The following is an 18,577-nucleotide window of genomic DNA, read 5'->3' as shown; positions in this document are numbered from 1 at the left end:
GATGCAATTCCATTACAACAGGTGGCTTTAAAAGGGGATTGGACAAAGTCCTGGAGGATAGGTCCATCCATGGCTAGTAACTATGATGCTTAATGCCAATTGCTGTATACCTTCAGGAGAAGGCTATGTGCCTCTGGTTGGCTCTCCAGGGCAATTAGTTGTCCACATCGTGGAACAGGATACTTGACTTGATGAATCACTTGTCTGATCCAGCAAATACATGTTGGCAATATAATGTATTTTACCAGGATAAAACAAGATAAGAAAAGCAAAGAGCAAGAACAGTGAGAATCTGAAAGCTTGCTTGGTGGTTTGTGACATTTTGGTTAGCTGATAAAACATGTTGAGGTTGTGAGTTCATGCCTCACCTGGAGCACCTTTTTAACTCGCCTCGGACCTACAGGGAGAGGCAAGGAATAAATCTAATAAATAAATAAATAAAATAAATAAACATGGAAACCTTGAGACAGTCATCGGAAAAGACCAGGATGCCACCTGAGTGTATTAGATCCAGAGGTTCTTTTTAAAATGATAGCTTGTGCAGGCTTTTGTGGGAGAGCTCAGATGACCTGATTACCATCTCCATATTAAATCAAGACTGAAAAAGAAAGAACGTGATCACAGGTGGGAAATTCATGTGTCAGTCTGTCTGAATAGGGTACATGAACACAAACATTCATTTATTTCAATCCAGTCCCTGGCTTCTTCATTAGCACTGTGACATTTGCGTGTATTGTTACTAATTTATTTCTGTATTTGTCCATGAAATTAAAAAGTAATATTCATGAAAAACCAAACTAGCCTAGTAAAGGCAGTGAAACTATGAATTATGACCATGTAAATACAGCTAATAGGAAATCTGTTTGATTAATCATCTAAACCATCTCCTTCTCAGGTTGCTGGCATAATTTCTGCTGGAATTGTACTGATTGCCATTGTAGCCTTGGGCAAACTGCTGGAACCTTTACAAAAGGTATTTTTGTGACTGAGTTTCTTATTGTTTACATATTTGCACTCTTCCTTCCAACAACTAGCTTCCCCCTCACCCCCAATCAAACCCCCACACAGACAGTGTTGGTGTCTTCCTGGAATAATATAACTAATTACTCTTTTTTCTCATTGCAGTCTGTGTTAGCAGCAGTTGTCATTGCCAACTTGAAGGGGATGTTCATGCAGGTGTTAGATGTGCCCCGATTGTGGAGGGAGAGCAAGTCAGATGCTGTAAGTCCTTTAATGTTTTGTTTTTAAAGAGATGTGCTTGATCTATGAGGCAGGTTACTAAATGGATTACAGAATATAAGAACAATTTCAGTCAACTTGCAAAGACTTCTAATAGGCAACGCAATAGAAGAAGAAGAGTTAGTTCTTATATGCTGCTTTTCTCTACCCAAAGGAGTTTGAAAGCGGCTTACAATCACCTTCCCTTTCCTCTCCCCACAACAGACACCCTGTGAGGGAGGTGAGAGCCCTGATACTGTTCAGAACAGTTTTACTATACTAGTGCTGTGGCGAGGCCAAGGTCACCCAGCTGGCTGCATGTGGAGAAGGAGCAAGGAATCAAACCCGGCTCACCAGATTAGAAATCCACGCTCCTAATTACTACACAAAGCTGGCTCTCCTAGGGTTATAGAATTGGAAAATAATGCAAACAAAAAATTGCCCGCTATGATGTACCCTAATGCAGACAGTTTGGTTCTAAAAGTACAAGACACTACAGTAGGAGCTAAGTGATACTTTTATTTTATTTTGCATTAATCTGTTCTTAATTGCCTGCCTTTTGGGCATTCAATACTACAGCTTCACAATAGGTTTTTTAACTTGCAAGAAGCAATTATAAAGGCATGTTTTAGGAAAACTAGTCCATAACCTCTGAACCTTTGTAGACTGATGCAATGTAGGATTGGGCCTGGTGATCTCCCAAAATTACAACTCATCTCCAGACTACTTTTCATTGCATCTTGCCCTTCTTTGTAATATCTTTTCTCCTACCATATTTCTTTTGCTCATAACCTTTAATATAAATGCATCAGCCTAACGGTTGTACACTTCATGCACTTGACGAATTAAGCTCTGGTTCATTAATGCTGGTGCTGGATTCAATATTAAGTCTCTGAAGTGCTACAAGAATACATCTCCTGTACACATATCCCAATAATGCTCATATGCGTATGCATTAGGGTTATCTGGTCCAGGTTGGGAAGCAGCTGGTGATTTTGGAGGTGGATCCTGATGTGGTTGGGGTTTGGGGAGGGGAGGAACGTCAGCGGGGGATTTAATGTCATATTCACCTTCCAAAGTGGCCATTGCCCTCAATTATCCTGGAGGGTCCACTCCAAGAAAATTCCTTTATCTCAGAAACTGTGCTAGTGGCCAGATAGAAACTTGAAGCACCGCTGGCTGACGCTAGTGGTTGTTTTCCTGAAAGAGTGCCTACTGCTGAGTCACTAGATTTACTTTCTCGCTTCACAAACCCAATCTGCTTGGAGGTATATGAGAACCTTGAGGCCATGTGTCTTAAGCTAAAAAAGTCAGTTTATGGAGTTTGCCATAGTATCCTGTCTAATGGCAGCAGAGCTTTGGACTTGGAAAAGTAACTTGAAATGACAGAGAACACTTGCAAGGGCCATAGTAAAAAAATGCACCTCTTAAAACAGAAAGAGAAACAGAAGTTCAGTCTTGAAATTCTGTAACTGGCACCGAGATTCCTACTCTCAATCTCTGTGTTCCTGAGGTTTTGCTGCATCATTCTTGAACTCTGGCTATGCAAGTGCCTTCTGTTTGATAGGTTATATTGGGAAAGAAAACTATCTGACTGTTTTTATGGGGACATAATGGAGGAGGGGAGGACTGCTTATCCCTCCTTGAACTCCATAAAGGGGTGGCAGGATGAAAATGTAATAGGCATCATTATTGAGAGATGCATATATTTTGCAATATATATCGAACTATAATAGCTCTCAGATAAGTTCTACTTGAGTTCATCTATTGTGCCAGTATTCTTAGCTGGGAACTTTTTTCATCCACATAAATACTTAAACATGCATCCATCTGGTTCAATGCAGTCCATTGAATGCATTATGTCAATAAATATCCATGTATCAGGAAACCAGCATGGAAATATCACTAGTCAGTAGATGTGTATTTTTACATATTTTCTCAGAAGAATCCAAGGCAACATGTTTCATTTAATTATTAATGTATTACTGGGATTATCAAGATACTGACAAAATATAATATGCTGAATGAAAAAAATGTAAAACATGGAACTCTTGTTTATGACAATGGCTTTCTGATCCAGAGATCAACAGAATGCCCAAGTGTTCAAAAGACCAAAGCAGATAATTTTTAAAGGCTTCTGGCTTATTCTCTAAGTAGCCTCATGAAGTGCCTACCTTAGTTCTCACTGTATTTGCACAATACAGCTTCATACTGGAGGTGAGGGTTCATGATGGAGGTTTTCCTCCATATAGAAAACTTCCCTATATGAGAAAACTAATGTGTCACGGACCTGTTAGCTTTCTGTATGAAAGGGTTTTTTTCCCTTCCGGTATGGAAGAGATTTCAATCATATGTAGGTCTGCAGTTTGAAGTGGTGCAATCCAGACATAGATTTACTGTGTCTGTGAAAATGAGACCTTCAACTGCAATGTTTATGAAGGGTATCAAGCCTTTTGTTGCCATTTCTTTTCCAGATGATCTGGGTCTTCACCTGCATAGCGTCCATCATTCTTGGACTTGATTTGGGACTACTTGCTGGTCTGGTGTTTGCACTATTGACAGTTGTACTGAGAGTTCAGTTGTAAGTCCATGAATTCAGGAAATGAACTAAGGGTGCACCCAATAAGCACTCTCCCCTGTAATGGGTGTTCCTTCTGCAGCACCCAATTATGGCCTCCCCTGCACTACAAATGCTTTCTGCAAGTTACCTCACAACTCATGAGGCAGGGTACAAAGCATGGCACATAGTCCAACAGCTTCCTGCTGTACACACTTGGAGTGAGTGTGCATGCACCCTGGTGGTGGGCAGAACACAGAGGGGCACTTAGCACCACTGGGAGAGGACATGGTCCTGTTTTCCACCAGAGCAGAGATTTCTGCTTGTGTGCTGGGACCACAGTGGTACTGAGGGGTGGAGTATTGTTAGTGCCCTGAGCCAGCTTAAGTGGCCCTTACACCAGCATAAACTTCACTTATACCAGCAGTCAGGATTGTGCTGTAAGAGAAACTTCACCAACATTTACTTGCAATGAGCCATTCTTTATTTTTCATTTATTTAACATTTGGCTATGTACATTCACATATGTTTTTTTCCCCTCTAGTCCCTCTTGGGGAAGCCTTGGCAATGTTCCTGGCACAGATATATATAAAAAGGTCACCAGATACAAAAATGTAAGATTTTCTCAAGTTATCATGTAACAAGAAGTTTTGTAGTGTTGCTTTTGAGGATTTGGTGGAAGTTTACAACACAGAATTATCTTCAGTTTCTAACAAAGAGAAAAGTAGGACAAATTACAATTACTGTCAGAGGGTTATTGCATGGTGAAGCATGTCAGGCCACATAGTTCATGCTGTGAGCCTTTGCCTCTGAGAGCAAATCTATACAGTTAGCTAATCCTTATCCATGGCTCCTCTATATATTAGTGAAACAGCCTGGGGCGGTGGAACATGGCCGGCTGTCCAAGTTGGAATAAGGCCCCTGCAGCTCCTGCCCTTCATCCCTGGACTCTAGCCCCAGGAAAGTGCACCTAACCTCAACCAGGGCCAGGGCCTTTTCACTCTTGGCCCCTACCTGGTGGAATGAGCTCCTGGGTGAGCTGCGGGCCCTGCGAGATCTTTCAGTGTTCCGCAGGGCCTGTAAGACGGAGCTCTTCTGCCAGGTCTATGGTTGAGGCTGGGGCTGGTGACGTAGATCGATGCCCGCCCCCCCCCCCCGGTGTTTGAGTAGTACATTATCAGACCTCCTTCTCCACCCCGCTAGTAGTGGGGGTCGGGAGTGGGTTTTCCGTCATGTTGGGGTTTTATGTCTTTTAATGGGTGTTTTAATGGGGATTTTATAAGACGCTGTAACCCGCCATGAGCCGGCTAGCGAGTGGCAGGGAATAAATAAAAAATAACGAACTGAACGAATGAATGAATGAATCAATGAATGAATGAAACCATTCAAATTGCCAATCTGGTCCCAGTGAGATGAACTTTGTCAGTTTCTGATTATAGCCTTGTAAAGAGAGTTCCATCTTAATTTCCATCTTAATACTTCCACTATAATGCAATTTTCATCTTAATACTTCCACTATAATGGCTTTTGTTGTTCAATAATGATAGCAAATTATTAAAGTCTTTCTGCAGATGGGCCAGTTTTACTGTGGGATGGTGGACTTTGTAACCCATCACAGACCCATGAAAAATAGAAACAAGCATACTGTGTGTGTGTGTGTATGTGTATATATATATATATATTCATATTCCTATACAGTATGCTTGTTTCAATATGAAATGATTTTCACAACAGGTGCTTGAACCGGAAGGAGTGAAGATTGTCAGATTTTCAAGTCCTATTTTTTATGCTAACATTGATGGCTTGAGAAGCAGTGTCAGATCTTCTGTGAGTAACCTGTGATAATTCTATACATTTTCTATTTTTCATGCCCTCAATCCAATACAGTTCATTTAAGCCCATTGATGTAATTGGATTGTAGCCAGTATATTTATTCTTTGGAAGACAAATTGAGTATTATTTTGTTCAATTATTCATTCTCCAGGTGGGATTCGATGCAGTTCGAGTATATAACAAGAGGCTTAAAGCGCTAAGAAAAATACAGAAGCTAATTAAGAAGGGGAAATTAAAAGCAACAAAGGTAAAGTATTAATCTTCCCTCTCCATTCAGTAATTAAGGGTTTGTCATGACCTGAAATATAGGTGAGAGTTCTTATTCAAACATATTTATGGGATCTGCTTTTCTATTTTAGTTTAAAATGAAGAATACAGCAATTGGTGGGGTTTATGCCACCAATTTTACCACCCCATTGAGCTGACTGAGTGAATGAAAATATTTATACCCCATTTTTCCTTTTGGCTCAAGTTTGAAGCCTTTATTCTGTCAAAGGAGGTTCCTTCCAAAGTGTGGCTTCCTCATTGGGAAAACACCACTTAAGTTGGAGGAAGGGCCCCTTGGAGAATGGTTGCCTCCACCACACTGTGTTCAGCAGCAAAGAGGATGGGATTGCGTGTGAATGACAACAGCAGAATTATAGGTTCCCCTCTCCCTGTAATATTCATGGACTCCTTTTGTAACCAAATTAACCAAAAGAAAAAGGAAGGGGGAAGCAATGCATATGGCTTGGTAAGACCTGGAAATGTTTCCAGGATGGAAAACAGAGCAGTGGCATGTTAGTTAAAAGGGGAACGTGGGAGTGGAGGAGAAATCAGTCTGCTCAAACATAGAGAATACTGGGAGAGGGAGATTTGAATGGTGGGGCTGGATTTCTGAGTCACCCCCCACCAAAGGCCAGCTCATAAATTACTAATGGCCATAGCAACGTGAGGAAACTGAGTTCCTAGATGAGAAGTGAAGGGTCAGATTGGGTTGGGAAACTTGTGCTGTAAAAGAAGACTTTCTGAAGAACTCTGCCTATCACACATACCTGTGTGTATACTGCTTTTCATCTTGGAAGGAGTTGTTTGTTCCTTTATTAATAAGTGTTGTGCTAAATATATAAATGCATATATCCCCACTAGAATGGCATAATTAGTGATTCTGGCACTGCTAACGAAGCTTTTGAACCTGATGAAGACCCAGAAGATCCTTCAGAGCTTGACATTCCAACTAAAGAAGTAGAAATCCAAGTGGACTGGAATTCAGACCTCCCTGTGAAAGTTAATGTCCCTAAAGTGCCTGTTCACAGTCTCATTTTTGACTTTGGAGCTGTATCCTTCATGGATGTAGTAGCAGTGAGAGCTATGAAAACGGTAAGAGTGATTTATCATGTTGATGATTGTTAAATGTTTCTAAGTATTGGTATTTATTAAATTACAAGGACATTTATGAACATGTAGGGGCAAGGCAAATTTGAGCTGGAAACAAGGTAATTCTGAACGTGTACATATCTTTCCATGTGCACAGTCTGAGTTGGATCCAGACTGAGTTGGATCCCCTGCTTTTCACACTCAGTGGCATCCATTTTTGACCCTGGGAAAGCTCATTTCCAGGATCACAAGGAATGCGTGGATAAGACACATGCAGGTTGTTGAGCTGCAACAAGATTGCTTCCTTCTTCCTCTTCCATCAATGGATGTCTGCTGATGGAAAAGCCAGGAAGGGTGATATCATCCCTTTCCTCCTTCCCACTGCAACTACCTGACCTATATGAATATGGGTCTCATGACTCAAGGGGGTACTTTCCCCAATTAGGAAGGTCTACCAGGGTAAGAGAGGGGGAAAAGGTTAGTTCCTATCCCTGATGGGCTGTTAGGTTTAATACTTTGTCTACAAACATTTTGCAGTGCAAAATGGCAACACTGCTTGCACTGTGGGCAAAGAAGTTAAAGAGAAAGAAATATTTTCTTGTGGTTTGTTTTGGGCTAGTATGTACTTTTGTGACTTCTTTAATGTGTAATTTGTTAGTTGCCAGATTTAACTGAGACGGGTGAAAGCCTCCATTTTTGTGGTGGTCTGTCCTGTCACAAGCACCAGTGGTGTTAATCGATGCAAAATGTGAAACTAATATATTTATCATCATCATTTCTATTTAGATGAAGTTCTTAACGCTATGAAACAACCTCAAAACACTAGTACAATCTTATGCATAGTTACTCCAGTCTAAACCCATGAAAATCCATGAGTTTATCCTAGTGTAACTAGGGTTAACTTTGCAAAAGGTTGCATTGTGTCTTTGCCTGCTCCCTCCAATAAAACTGGATCAAACAATTTGTATCATTGGCGTCAAACCTATAGGATTCAGATAATTGATTAATATATTTGTCATTGACCTATCATATAACATCAATATGCAGTACTGCAACTCATTCCATTGGGTTGCCAACTTACAGGTAGGGGCTGAAGATTTCCCCAAATTTTAACTGATCTCCATAAATTGCTTATATCTCATTTATTTAAAACATTTATTTCATTTCTCCTGGAGAAAATGGCTACCCTGGAAGGTGGACAGCGTTGTATTATCCTGCTGAGTATCTTCCCCTTGCTACGCTCCTAAGCTCCACCCTATAATTTCCAAGTATTTCCTAACCTGGAGTTGGTAACCTTATTTCTCAATTAAAGTTTCCTAACATCAGCTTTCAAAACAAGCCAATGGACTGTAACTTCACTGCAGTGTTAATCTACATGCAAAAATTAATTCCAGCCCAAACCTTTCCTTTTCAGATTGTCAAAGAATTTGAGAGGATTGATGTGCGAGTATACATTGCATCACATTTAGGTAAATATTGTTGCTAATGGGAAGCATCTGTTAGTAAGTGTAAAGTGGAAGGGAGAAGCCATAGCTTAATAGCAGAGTAAATTCAGAGGGTCTCAGGCTGAACACCTTAAAAAGGAACTTCAGTTGTGAGTTAAGGAAATATCTTTACCTTGGAAAACTATTAACAGGTATAATATGTACTGCAAGTATGTCAAACATATGGCCCAGGGGTGGAACTGGCCAGACCAGGTCTGTTATCCAGTTTGCAAGCAAACAGGAAGGTGGCAACGGCTGGGGCAATAGCAGAGAAAATACCTGTTTCAGGTCAGCTACTGGACATCCCCCCCCCACACACACACACCATTCCTCTTGTTCTCAGTTGGGCCACACTGGGCACATTCAGCCACCATGTCCTTCTTTTCCTCCTGTTAGAGGCTAGAGGTCGCGGCTTCCCCATCAGTCCCCATGTGCAGTGGGCCCCCTCCATCGCTTCCGCAGCAGAAGTCACCTTTGCCAATGTTGCCACCGCCACCTTTTCCTCTGTCCACCTCTCTCACTCTTTCTGTGTTCCAATGTTGGAGGGGGGGAAGGAAAAAGAAGGGAGGAATTAGGGTGGTTTGGAGAATTTATGTATTTATTTATGATGATTTGGCTTACATACCTCCCCTCTTCACTAGCAAGCTCAGGTGGTTTACTGCAGTAGGTTAAACAAATTATACAACCATTAAAACATCAAAACATTATAAAAACTAAAAGCTAACAAAGCCCCTCCCCTAGGCCAGCTTCAATCTGACCTGCAGAACTGGCTGTAGGCAAGGTAACATATACCAAGCAGGGGGAAACCTGAGAGGAGACGAGGAAGTATATGTGAAGGTGGTGGGGAGCTGCTGATGGAAACAGGTATTAGGAATGATAAAGGCATACTCAAATGGATATTCCTGCTGCAACATAAATGCAATGTAAATCTCTGCTAATTGTTGGGAGGCACATTTCAAGGTCTTAACTGCAGCACCATCTGCTGAAAGTATCCCTGCCCAGATGGTCCTTGCTCCAAAGCCTGAGAAATGGCCCTTGTCACACTATTGGAAATTAAATTTTTATTATTTCAGATGAAATCTGGCAAGGCACCAGAACCTGACCTGATGCCTTTGGAGCTGCTTAAAGCAAATGCCAAATGGTGGGCAGAAATGTAGTGGTTAAGAGCGGCAGAATCTAATCTGGAGAACTGCACTTGGAAAGCAGATGCTAGGCTGAGAGCGTGAGAGGCCCAAAGTCACCCAGCAACTTCTACAGCAAATGGGGGTTTATGAACCTGGATCTCCCAGTTGTTCATCCCCATGCTTGAACCTCACCACCATGGAGTGTATTTATGTCTTTGTAGAAAGTCAGGTATCTAAGCAGGACTGAGATGCAAATAAAGGAGTGGTCAGTGAGAACAAATTTGAGATTTGGAGGAGAGTCTGTTGGTGTGGATGAATCACACGGAAGGCGGGAAGGGCTTTTAAAGGAGTTCTGGTTATTGACAGGTAACTGTTGTAGAGGGTTCATGATCTTTGTGGTAGATGGAGCAGTGTTGAGGATGGTGACTTCAGTTCTTTGGGGAGCTCATATTATATGTGTATGTTTTGCTGTGGGCCTCTCTATGTGGGGAAGAAACCCTGCTTCACACACAAAAATGCTTCTAGGGCTGCAGAAAAAAAAGTTGCTGATCTTATTTGGTGGGGAAATGTATTTTCTGAGGGGGGACAGGATCCCTGGGATTACTTGTGCTGGGGAGGGGCAGAGGATGGACAGGAAAAATTTCACTAAGGTGGGAGGAATACTTAAGGTGCTTTATACATAGTGAGTCAGTATAGTCAACAGAATGGGTCATTCATACTGCTCCCCACCTACCAATGAAAGAATGTCACAGGTGGGTAGCACTCCAACCAGCATGTCATATTGGTTCTCCTAGCTTTATGTAGGAAACAGAGATCTGTGTATTTCTGTCTGCAAACTTACTACTAAGTTTATAAGCATTCCCTGGCAAACCCTGAACAGCCCCACCCATTTCTGTGAGACGCTACTGAAGAGACCTGCATAGGATTCTCAGTAGACCAACTTAGAATTGCGCTGTTAGTATCTTAATGTGCATGGCATTTTAGGAAGAGCTCTCTGTAAACTCAAAACCAATCGGTATTCCTTATTAAGCACCTGTTCTTGAATTTCAAGACAGGGAAGACCTCCTGACATGTATGTGTTCCGTGTCCCAGATCAGGTCCCTGTATCTTTGTACCAATGACATCATAGGCAATATATCTTTTGAAATACAAATTACATCAGAAAAAAGTCTTATTCATTATATGTTTGGGAAAGTGATGGAAGATAAAACCTGTTTAGAATGTTTATTCTCATCTTTTCGTTTTCAGACCACATTATGAAAACGCTGGAACTCTGTGCCTTCTTTGATGGAATGATCCAAAAAGATATATTTTTCTTGACTGTCCATGACGCTGTCCTCCACATACAGAGTCAGATCGTTCACAGAGACACCCAGGACCCTATACTTGAAAAGGTAGGTGCACTACATAGACAGTTTTTTTTTAATATGCACATATTTTGTTTTGTTTTATTTTTAAATATATATACTTTTTAATTAAAAATATACAAAACAATGTATGATCAAATATTTGTCATAATAACAGGTCATTCAACTGGTCTGTCTTCTCCAGTATAGCACAATCACTTATGATAATCCTTACAAATGCTAGCTTGGTGTAGTGGTTAAGAGTGGCGGTTTCTAATCTGGAAGCTGGGTTTGATTCCGCGCTCCCCACATGCAGCCAGCTGGGTGACCTTGGCCCTGATAGAGCTGTTCTGACCAAGCAGTAATGCCAGGGCTCTCTCAGCCTCACCCACCTCACAGGATGTCTGTTGCTGGGGGAAGAAAGGGAAGATGATTGTAAGCTGCTTTGAGACTCCTTCTGGTAGAGAAAAACAGCATATAAAACCAACTCTTCTTCTAAAATGTTACCTTTCTACTGACCTTTACTTTCCCAGTTACATACAATTTTGTATATATGTGTAAAATTATGTATGAGATCCTCCCCCCAATTTCTTTCTTTCTTAGATTCTATCTATTAACCCTGTTGCCATCTTTTAACAATGGGCAAAGATTGTTAATTTCATCTGATGTTCTCTCAGGGATCCCTCTTCCTCCCCTATGTTTTAATTGTATTTATGTTTTTGTATGTGTATTTTACGAGCCTCTTGTGGCGCAGAGTGGTAAGGCAGCCGTCTGAAAGCTTTGCCCATGAGGCTGGGAGTTCAATCCCAGCAGCCGGCTCAAGGTTGACTCAGCCTTCCATCCTTCCGAGGTCGGTAAAATGAGTACCCAGCTTGCTGGGGGGTAAACGGTAATGACTGGGGAAGGCACTGGCAAACCACCCCGTATTGAGTCTGCCATGAAAACGCTGGAGGGCGTCACCCCAAGGGTCAGACATGACTCGGTGCTTGCACAGGGGATACCTTTACCTTTACCTTATGTGTATTTTAGCCTGGGTTTTATTTTTATGTTTTTAATCTGTTAGCTGCCTTGGTAGTGCTGATGAGTACAAAAAGGCAGAGTATAAATTTTGTAAATAAAATATCCACAATCACTCTAGCAATTTTTTTGTATTATTGCTGGCTGCTATATGAATAGTTTCTGTCAAGATTCCTGGATTCAATTACAATGAATCCTTCAGTTCTGAATCATAACACTCTGATGTGCATATTAGAACAGGAGGTACAATGCACAGGACTGAATTGAAAATTTGGTGTTACTTATTTTATGCTAACTTCAAAGTGGTCATTTCTAAAGGACTTTGGGAATAAATGATCTAATAATTTAAGCATAAATCCATTCTGTGGATATGATTCTGCCTACAATATCAATTGCCGGAGACTTTATCAATTATTCTCATCTTTAGAAACTTTATGTATATGCCAACACCTGAATGTCATGTCATCTGTTAGATAATAAGGAAAGAGAAACTATGGGTGTGACCTAGCTGAAGTTAGACACTTTAAAGCTTCATTGATTTGCATTGGTTAGTTAAAACACATTCATAAATCTCTTTTACTGAAATCAGTGAGACATAATTAATTGGCTGTTATGCTCCATGCTTTTAGTAATAAGAAATTTGCAAGAGAGCAAAGATGTATAATTTAACTACTATTCCATTTTAGCAGTACCTACATGGTAAAATAGAGCCTCTTGTGGCGCAGAGTGGTAAGGCAGCCACCTGAAAGCTTTGCCCATGAGGTTGGGAGTTCAATCCCAGCAGCCGGCTCAAGGTTGACTCAGCCTTCCATCCTTCCGAGGTCGGTAAAATGAGTACCCAGCTTGCTGGGGGGTAAACGGTAATGACTGGGGAAGGCACTGGCAAACCACCCCGTATTGAGTCTGCCATGAAAACACTAGAGGGCGTCACCCCAAGGGTCAGACATGACTCGGTGCTTGCACAGGGGATACCTTTACCTTTACCTTACATGGTACAATAATTTGTCTAGCCTTATCCTAAATTGTCAGTTTCTATCTTCCTAGATCATGTATTCAATCCTGGTAACTCTCCTCCCCCAACTCAAATTTGTATTTAATACAATATCCTGAATGTCTTTATTCCTGCTTCTATATTTAACAGAAAACATGTTATTTACAAATAACGAATCTCTGTAGCAGATATTGAAACATTGGAGTAGAACCAGTCAGCGTTTGCATTCAGTCTTACCTTTCCTTACTACAGCCCCTGCTTAACATGGCTTTTGTCCATGTAAGTCTCATTATCCCCAGCATAGCCTTTCTGAGAGGTCAAAGGAAACTCTTAATCTCCTTTTTACTGCAGAAAACCTCTTTCTATCTAGCATATTATGAAGTGATGGAAAATGTCCCATTAATGCCTGTACCATCAGTTTTACTGGGGTTAGTATCTATCTAATACATTAATATTGAAGAAACTGATATCTACTTTAAAAATAAAAATTACAAATCAGTTCCAAGTATATATCAGAACATTGTTAAGTATAGAACAACTAAGCTTGATAAATCCCACTATGTTTAGTGTAGCCCTATTGACTATTTTATAATAAATTTCTTCATGACATCTCTCAACTTTTTGGAACAGATTTCACTAATGCAAGAGTCAAAAGAACCAATTGGATTCACAGAAACAAATCAGGATGAAGAACTTGATGTTCAAGAAGAGGTATGGTTTTATTTAGTATTTTTTACTGTTCTCACAAGAGCCTCTTGTGGTGCAGAATGGTAAGGCAGCAGAAATGTCTGAAAGCTCTGCCCATGAGGCTGGGAGTTCAATCCCAGCAGCCGGCTCAAGGTCGACTCAGCCTTCCATCCTTTGGAGGTTGGTAAAATGAGTACCCAGCTTGCTGGGGGGTAAACCACCCCGTATTGAGTCTGCCATGAAAACACTAGAGGGCATCACCCCAAGGCTCAGTCATGACTCGGTGCTTGCACAGGGAATACCTTTACCTTTACTGTTCTCACATTCTATGTTGACAAATGTATGGAGCTCAATTAGCAAACTAGATTATTGTTAAATCCTCTTCCAGTAGGATTGTAGGTTTTGAAATTCTTGGGAGATTTGGGGATGGAGCTTTCGGAGGGTGGTGTTTGAGTAGGGTTGCCAGGTCCCCCCAGCCACCAGCAAGGAATGGAGGGTATAGGTTTACCAGATTCAAATTATGAAAATCCTGGAAATCTGGGGATGGAGCCTGGAGAGGACAGAGGTAGTGGTGTACAGTGTCATAGAGCACCCTTACAAAGCATCCATTTTCTCCCGGAGAACTGATCTTTGTAGTCTGAAGATGAGCTGTAATTCCAGGGGATCCCCAGGCCTCCCAGATTGTCCCCTCCTTCCACGACCCAAGAGTTTGTTGTGTCCCAATCCCTGCACCCAAATTGTGTACTGTCTTTTTAGTAAGCTTTTCCGGGGCTCAGAATAGTCTCCCATGAACTTCTGCCACTCTTGTATTCATTTTATGGAACTGCTAAAGGAGAACTTCCCAAAGATGCATCCACAGATGTGACATCACTTACAGTGGGTTTAACAGGGAACTGCAGTTCTGTAGTGGATCCCTAACAGAGAATTTACAGCACTTTCACCAAAGTACATTTTCCAGAATTCTTTGAGAGAAGGCATGCTAGGTAACATAAATTAATAATATTGACATGCGCTAAGTTTCAGTCAGCCTCTTATTTTCTATGAAGGGTTGTTTTTAAAGACAGATTATGATTTCAACAACAGTTTATTATTCTGATTTCCCTTATAAACTTTTATTACTAGGCTATGCGCAGACTTGCTTCATGATGGAAGATTACAGAATTCATATCAGTGGACTGTGGGACAAGCCACACAACAATATTTCATGCTTCATCACTGGAACCATTGGGACTAGGAGAAAACATACTGTATGCAACAGATGCTGCAGACTCACCTAATTTATCTTTTCATATGCTATCCTTGATTTAAAAATTATTTGATAAAGTTGCTCAAAATTAAATACAGCAAAAATGGGTTACATATCACCATTACTGTAGCAGAACCAGCAATTAGCTTTTGATCGCATACACATGCTTAACAGCATTTACAGTCCAGTTTTACTTCAGTGTATCCAGGGCGAAACCCTATGCAAGTCTGTTGGAAGTCAGTTCCACTTTATCCACTGTGGGCTATTCCCAGGAATCAGTTATTAGGATTGTACCCATAGCCACCCAAGAACCCGAGCTAGTTGTTGATGTAACCAGGGAAGATGGTTAAGGATTTATTTGTACAATATCAAGCAGAATGTTATTTCTCAGGAGTATCTTTTGGTGCTACCACCACAAAGGGCTATTTATGACAATAAGTAATGCAGTAATTAATAGTAGGAATCTGAGTCGGGGGGGGGCAGACTCTCCGCTGGATGATTAAGGTTTCATAAAAGTCTTCATTAAAATGCATGGGGTAAAACTTAGAAATGATTTAGTTCACAAATAATGAACAGAAATCTGTAAGAATTACTTTAGAGCATAAGAACCTAAGAATAGCCCTGCTGAATCAGTCTACGGGTCCATCTAGTCCAGCATCATGTCTCACACAGTGGTCAACTGGTTCCTCTAGAAGTTCATCAATGGAGCATAGAGGTGAAGGTCTTCCTCCGATGTTGCCCCCTGGCCCTTGTATTCAGACGTCAACCGCTCCTTCACTTGGAGATTGAATAATTATTGTCATTGGCTGCGTACACTGCAAATCTGTATTAAAAATAAAATCTTGCAACACACATTTTGACCTTTAAAAAAAAATGGAACAAAAGTCATTACTGAAAATACGGGATTCTGTTCTACTGATACAATAGAACAATTTTCTTCGCATAAATTAAACTGAAATTGACCAGTCTTGCATAATTTATTGTTTACTTATTTTATTAATTTAATATACATCTCTCCTTTGTGGCTCAAGGCAGTTTACATTGAAGTTTGTGATGCAATACAAGGAAAACATCATGATTGCGAATGTATAACATTACTAATGGTATAACTTGCAACAATAGGACATTTAACAGCAGAATGTTGTGACTTTATAACTCTACAACTGTGCTGTTATTGATTGCATCATGGTTCAGCTCTTCTGCAGGGTGCAGTTTATGGTGGGAGGGGTTTCTGGGAGCTCTAGTTGGTCGAGTTGGTTCGTTGGCCTTGACCAAAGACTTGGTGGAAGAGCTCCATTTTGCTGGCCCTGTAAAATTGTTTTAACTCTAGCAGGGTCCTGATCTCTTCTGGGAGCTCATTCCACAAGATGGAGGCAAGGATGGAGAAAGTGCTGGCCCTCATGAAGGCCAGATGACCTTCCCTGGCACCAGGGATCACTAGTTTGTTGGTTTTAGAGAGCATACTGCTCTCTGGGGGGCATAGGTATAAACATGGCTGGAAGAAAATGACATGGTGTGTCTGCCCCAACTTATACCCCCTGGATATGCAGTCCTCCACCAACCCTACACAATCTAATAATGGAACAAACATGGTGAGAACATCCATTTAACTATAACATACTGATGGCCCCATGGGATGGACATATCGGTGGTAGTTTTCATGGGAGGTTCAGGTGCCAATGGAAAGTGATTGAATTCAGGTTGACTTCAACCAAATGCCTGGCGGAAGAGCTCCATTTTTACAGGCCCTTTGGAACTGTTTAAGCTCCATTAGGGTTCTGACCTCCTCCAGGAGCTCATTCCACTAGATGGAGGCCAGGATGGGGAAAGCTATGGCCCTTAAAAAAAATTTTGTATGCCTAATTATTGACTTGCATTTATTTTGCCAGGGCCTGTGATATCTTCTGTTTAATTCAGTGGGGCAGATCTTCCACTTAAAAAAAGACACTTTACTTTTTGACTTGTGTTGCTAACTCTGTATAGGCCTGTACTGTTTGCTGTGCTACACTGAACCTTCCAGAGGAGTAGATGGGTTAGGTTGCATAAATATTTTGCATAAAAATAATAATGGAATTTGCTTCTATGTACACATACTTAGAAGAGCCTCTTATGGCGCAGAGTGGTAAGGCAGCAGACATGCAGTCTGAAGCTCTGCCCATGAGGCTGGGAGTTCAATCCCAGCAGCCGGCTCAAGGTTGACTCGGCCTTCCATCTTTCCGAGGGGGGGTAAACGGTAATGACTGGGGAAGGCACTGGCAAACCACCCTGTATTGAGTCTGCCATGAAAACGCTAGAGGGCGTCACCCCAAGGGTCAGACATGACCCGGTGCTTGCACATTGTCCAGTCATTCACCTGCAGCAAAAATAAACAGGAATTTAGTGGCATTTTAAAGACTCAAGATATTTTGATCCAGCAGAAGTGTTTCTGGACTATCTTAAGATGCAATGTACTGGATCCTTGCAGGCAGATCTTTTATGTAGGACCTATGAAGAATTGGGCTGTAGTCACGAAGGTTCATGGTGGAATAAAATTTTACTGGTCTGTCAATTCCAAGGGGTAATCCTGTCATAGTGCAATCCTCAACTAATCTAGACAAAGTCCATTCAACGAGGCTTATTCCTGGGAAAGTTTTCTAAGGGCAGAACTGCTAGTTTGCCACAACAAGAAATGTGGGGAATTCTTTTTGGCACTTTAAAGACAGTGTTTTGTTTCATAAGAAGCTTATCCTTCTAGAGTGGTTAAGAGAAGCAGACACTCACAACAGTGCATTATTCAATGTGTGTGGAATGGAGATTTGGGCTTGATTCCCCACTCCTCCACATGAACCTACTGGCTGCCCTTGGGCCAGCTAGAGTTTCCTCAGTACTCTCTCCGCCCCACTTACCTCTGTTGTGGGGAAGAGTAGGCAATTGCAAGCCACTTTGAGATTCCTTAAGGTAGAGAAAAGCAGAGCATAAAAGCAAACTCTTCTGTTCACATGCAGTGCAGTAGATCCTCCCAAGCAGATCTTAGGGAGGGGGATTATCTATTCATTGCATCTGAAGAGGTGAGATCTAGTCCTGAACATTTATACTGGAATGAGATACTGCTAGTCTTTAAAGCCACCTTGTCCATGGGGTCGCGATGGGTCGGACACGACTTTGCACCTAACAACAACAACAAAGCCATCTTTCCTCTTACTACCTATGGACAATAGGGTTTCTCATCTGGATTTTAAAACTAACAGGGTTTCATTCCACCATACACTTGTGTGCCAATTTTTCTCTCACGTCTGTAGTAATAAAAAAATCCTGTTCATTTTCTTAACTAGGCTTACCAACTCTAAACTGCGAAATTTTGGAGACAGAGCCAGGGGAGGGTGAGGACTGCAAGGGCCTCAGCACCAAAGTGGCCATTTTCTCTAGGGGAACTGACCTTTGTCTCCCGAAGATCAGTTGCAATGCCAGAACGTCGCCAGCCACCGGCTGGAGATTGGCAACCCTACTCTTGAGGGACCTCCTGTTGCTGCGCACTAAACCCACTCATTTCATTCATTCTGCATAGGCTGTAACACGGCTGCCATTACGGAATTTGCAAGATTTTGTAGGTTTCAGACTTAACTGCAGGATCTTTCATCCTATTTCATATTATGGCCGCGGTTCCGCCATCGCTTTTGTGTTAATAAAGCCAGCGATTGGCTAAAAGCGACGCGTTGCTCCGGGAGATCATCCCGGAAGA

At 41.5% G+C, this 18,577-nt stretch overlaps 1 protein-coding gene and 1 long non-coding RNA gene across 2 annotated transcripts in view; one reads left to right on the top strand and one right to left on the bottom strand.

The window, feature by feature from the left end:
• The window catches only part of SLC26A4 (solute carrier family 26 member 4), a 27,374-nt gene extending 11,539 nt beyond the window's left edge, over positions 1–15,835 (top strand). Inside the window, exons 11-21 of the mRNA XM_077338170.1 lie at positions 896–973; positions 1,126–1,221; positions 3,693–3,799; positions 4,320–4,389; positions 5,510–5,602; positions 5,760–5,855; positions 6,737–6,967; positions 8,379–8,433; positions 10,821–10,966; positions 13,557–13,637; positions 14,736–15,835. Coding sequence (XP_077194285.1) covers positions 896–973; positions 1,126–1,221; positions 3,693–3,799; positions 4,320–4,389; positions 5,510–5,602; positions 5,760–5,855; positions 6,737–6,967; positions 8,379–8,433; positions 10,821–10,966; positions 13,557–13,637; positions 14,736–14,759 — 1,077 coding nt within the window. The 3' untranslated portion in view covers positions 14,760–15,835. The remainder of the gene's footprint in view (positions 1–895; positions 974–1,125; positions 1,222–3,692; positions 3,800–4,319; positions 4,390–5,509; positions 5,603–5,759; positions 5,856–6,736; positions 6,968–8,378; positions 8,434–10,820; positions 10,967–13,556; positions 13,638–14,735) is intronic.
• LOC143837828 (uncharacterized) lies at positions 15,542–18,577 on the bottom strand. The gene is made up of 2 exons (XR_013231104.1): positions 18,275–18,577; positions 15,542–17,212 (listed from the first exon to the last, which is right to left on the bottom strand). It is a non-coding gene; the product is annotated as an uncharacterized LOC143837828 (long non-coding RNA).

The sequence above is a fragment of the Paroedura picta genome, chromosome 5, assembly GCF_049243985.1.
Source record: "Paroedura picta isolate Pp20150507F chromosome 5, Ppicta_v3.0, whole genome shotgun sequence".
NCBI lineage: Eukaryota > Metazoa > Chordata > Lepidosauria > Squamata > Gekkonidae > Paroedura > Paroedura picta.
The sequence above is the reverse complement of the archived record's forward strand: the minus strand, read 5'-3'. Positions and strand labels throughout refer to the sequence as shown.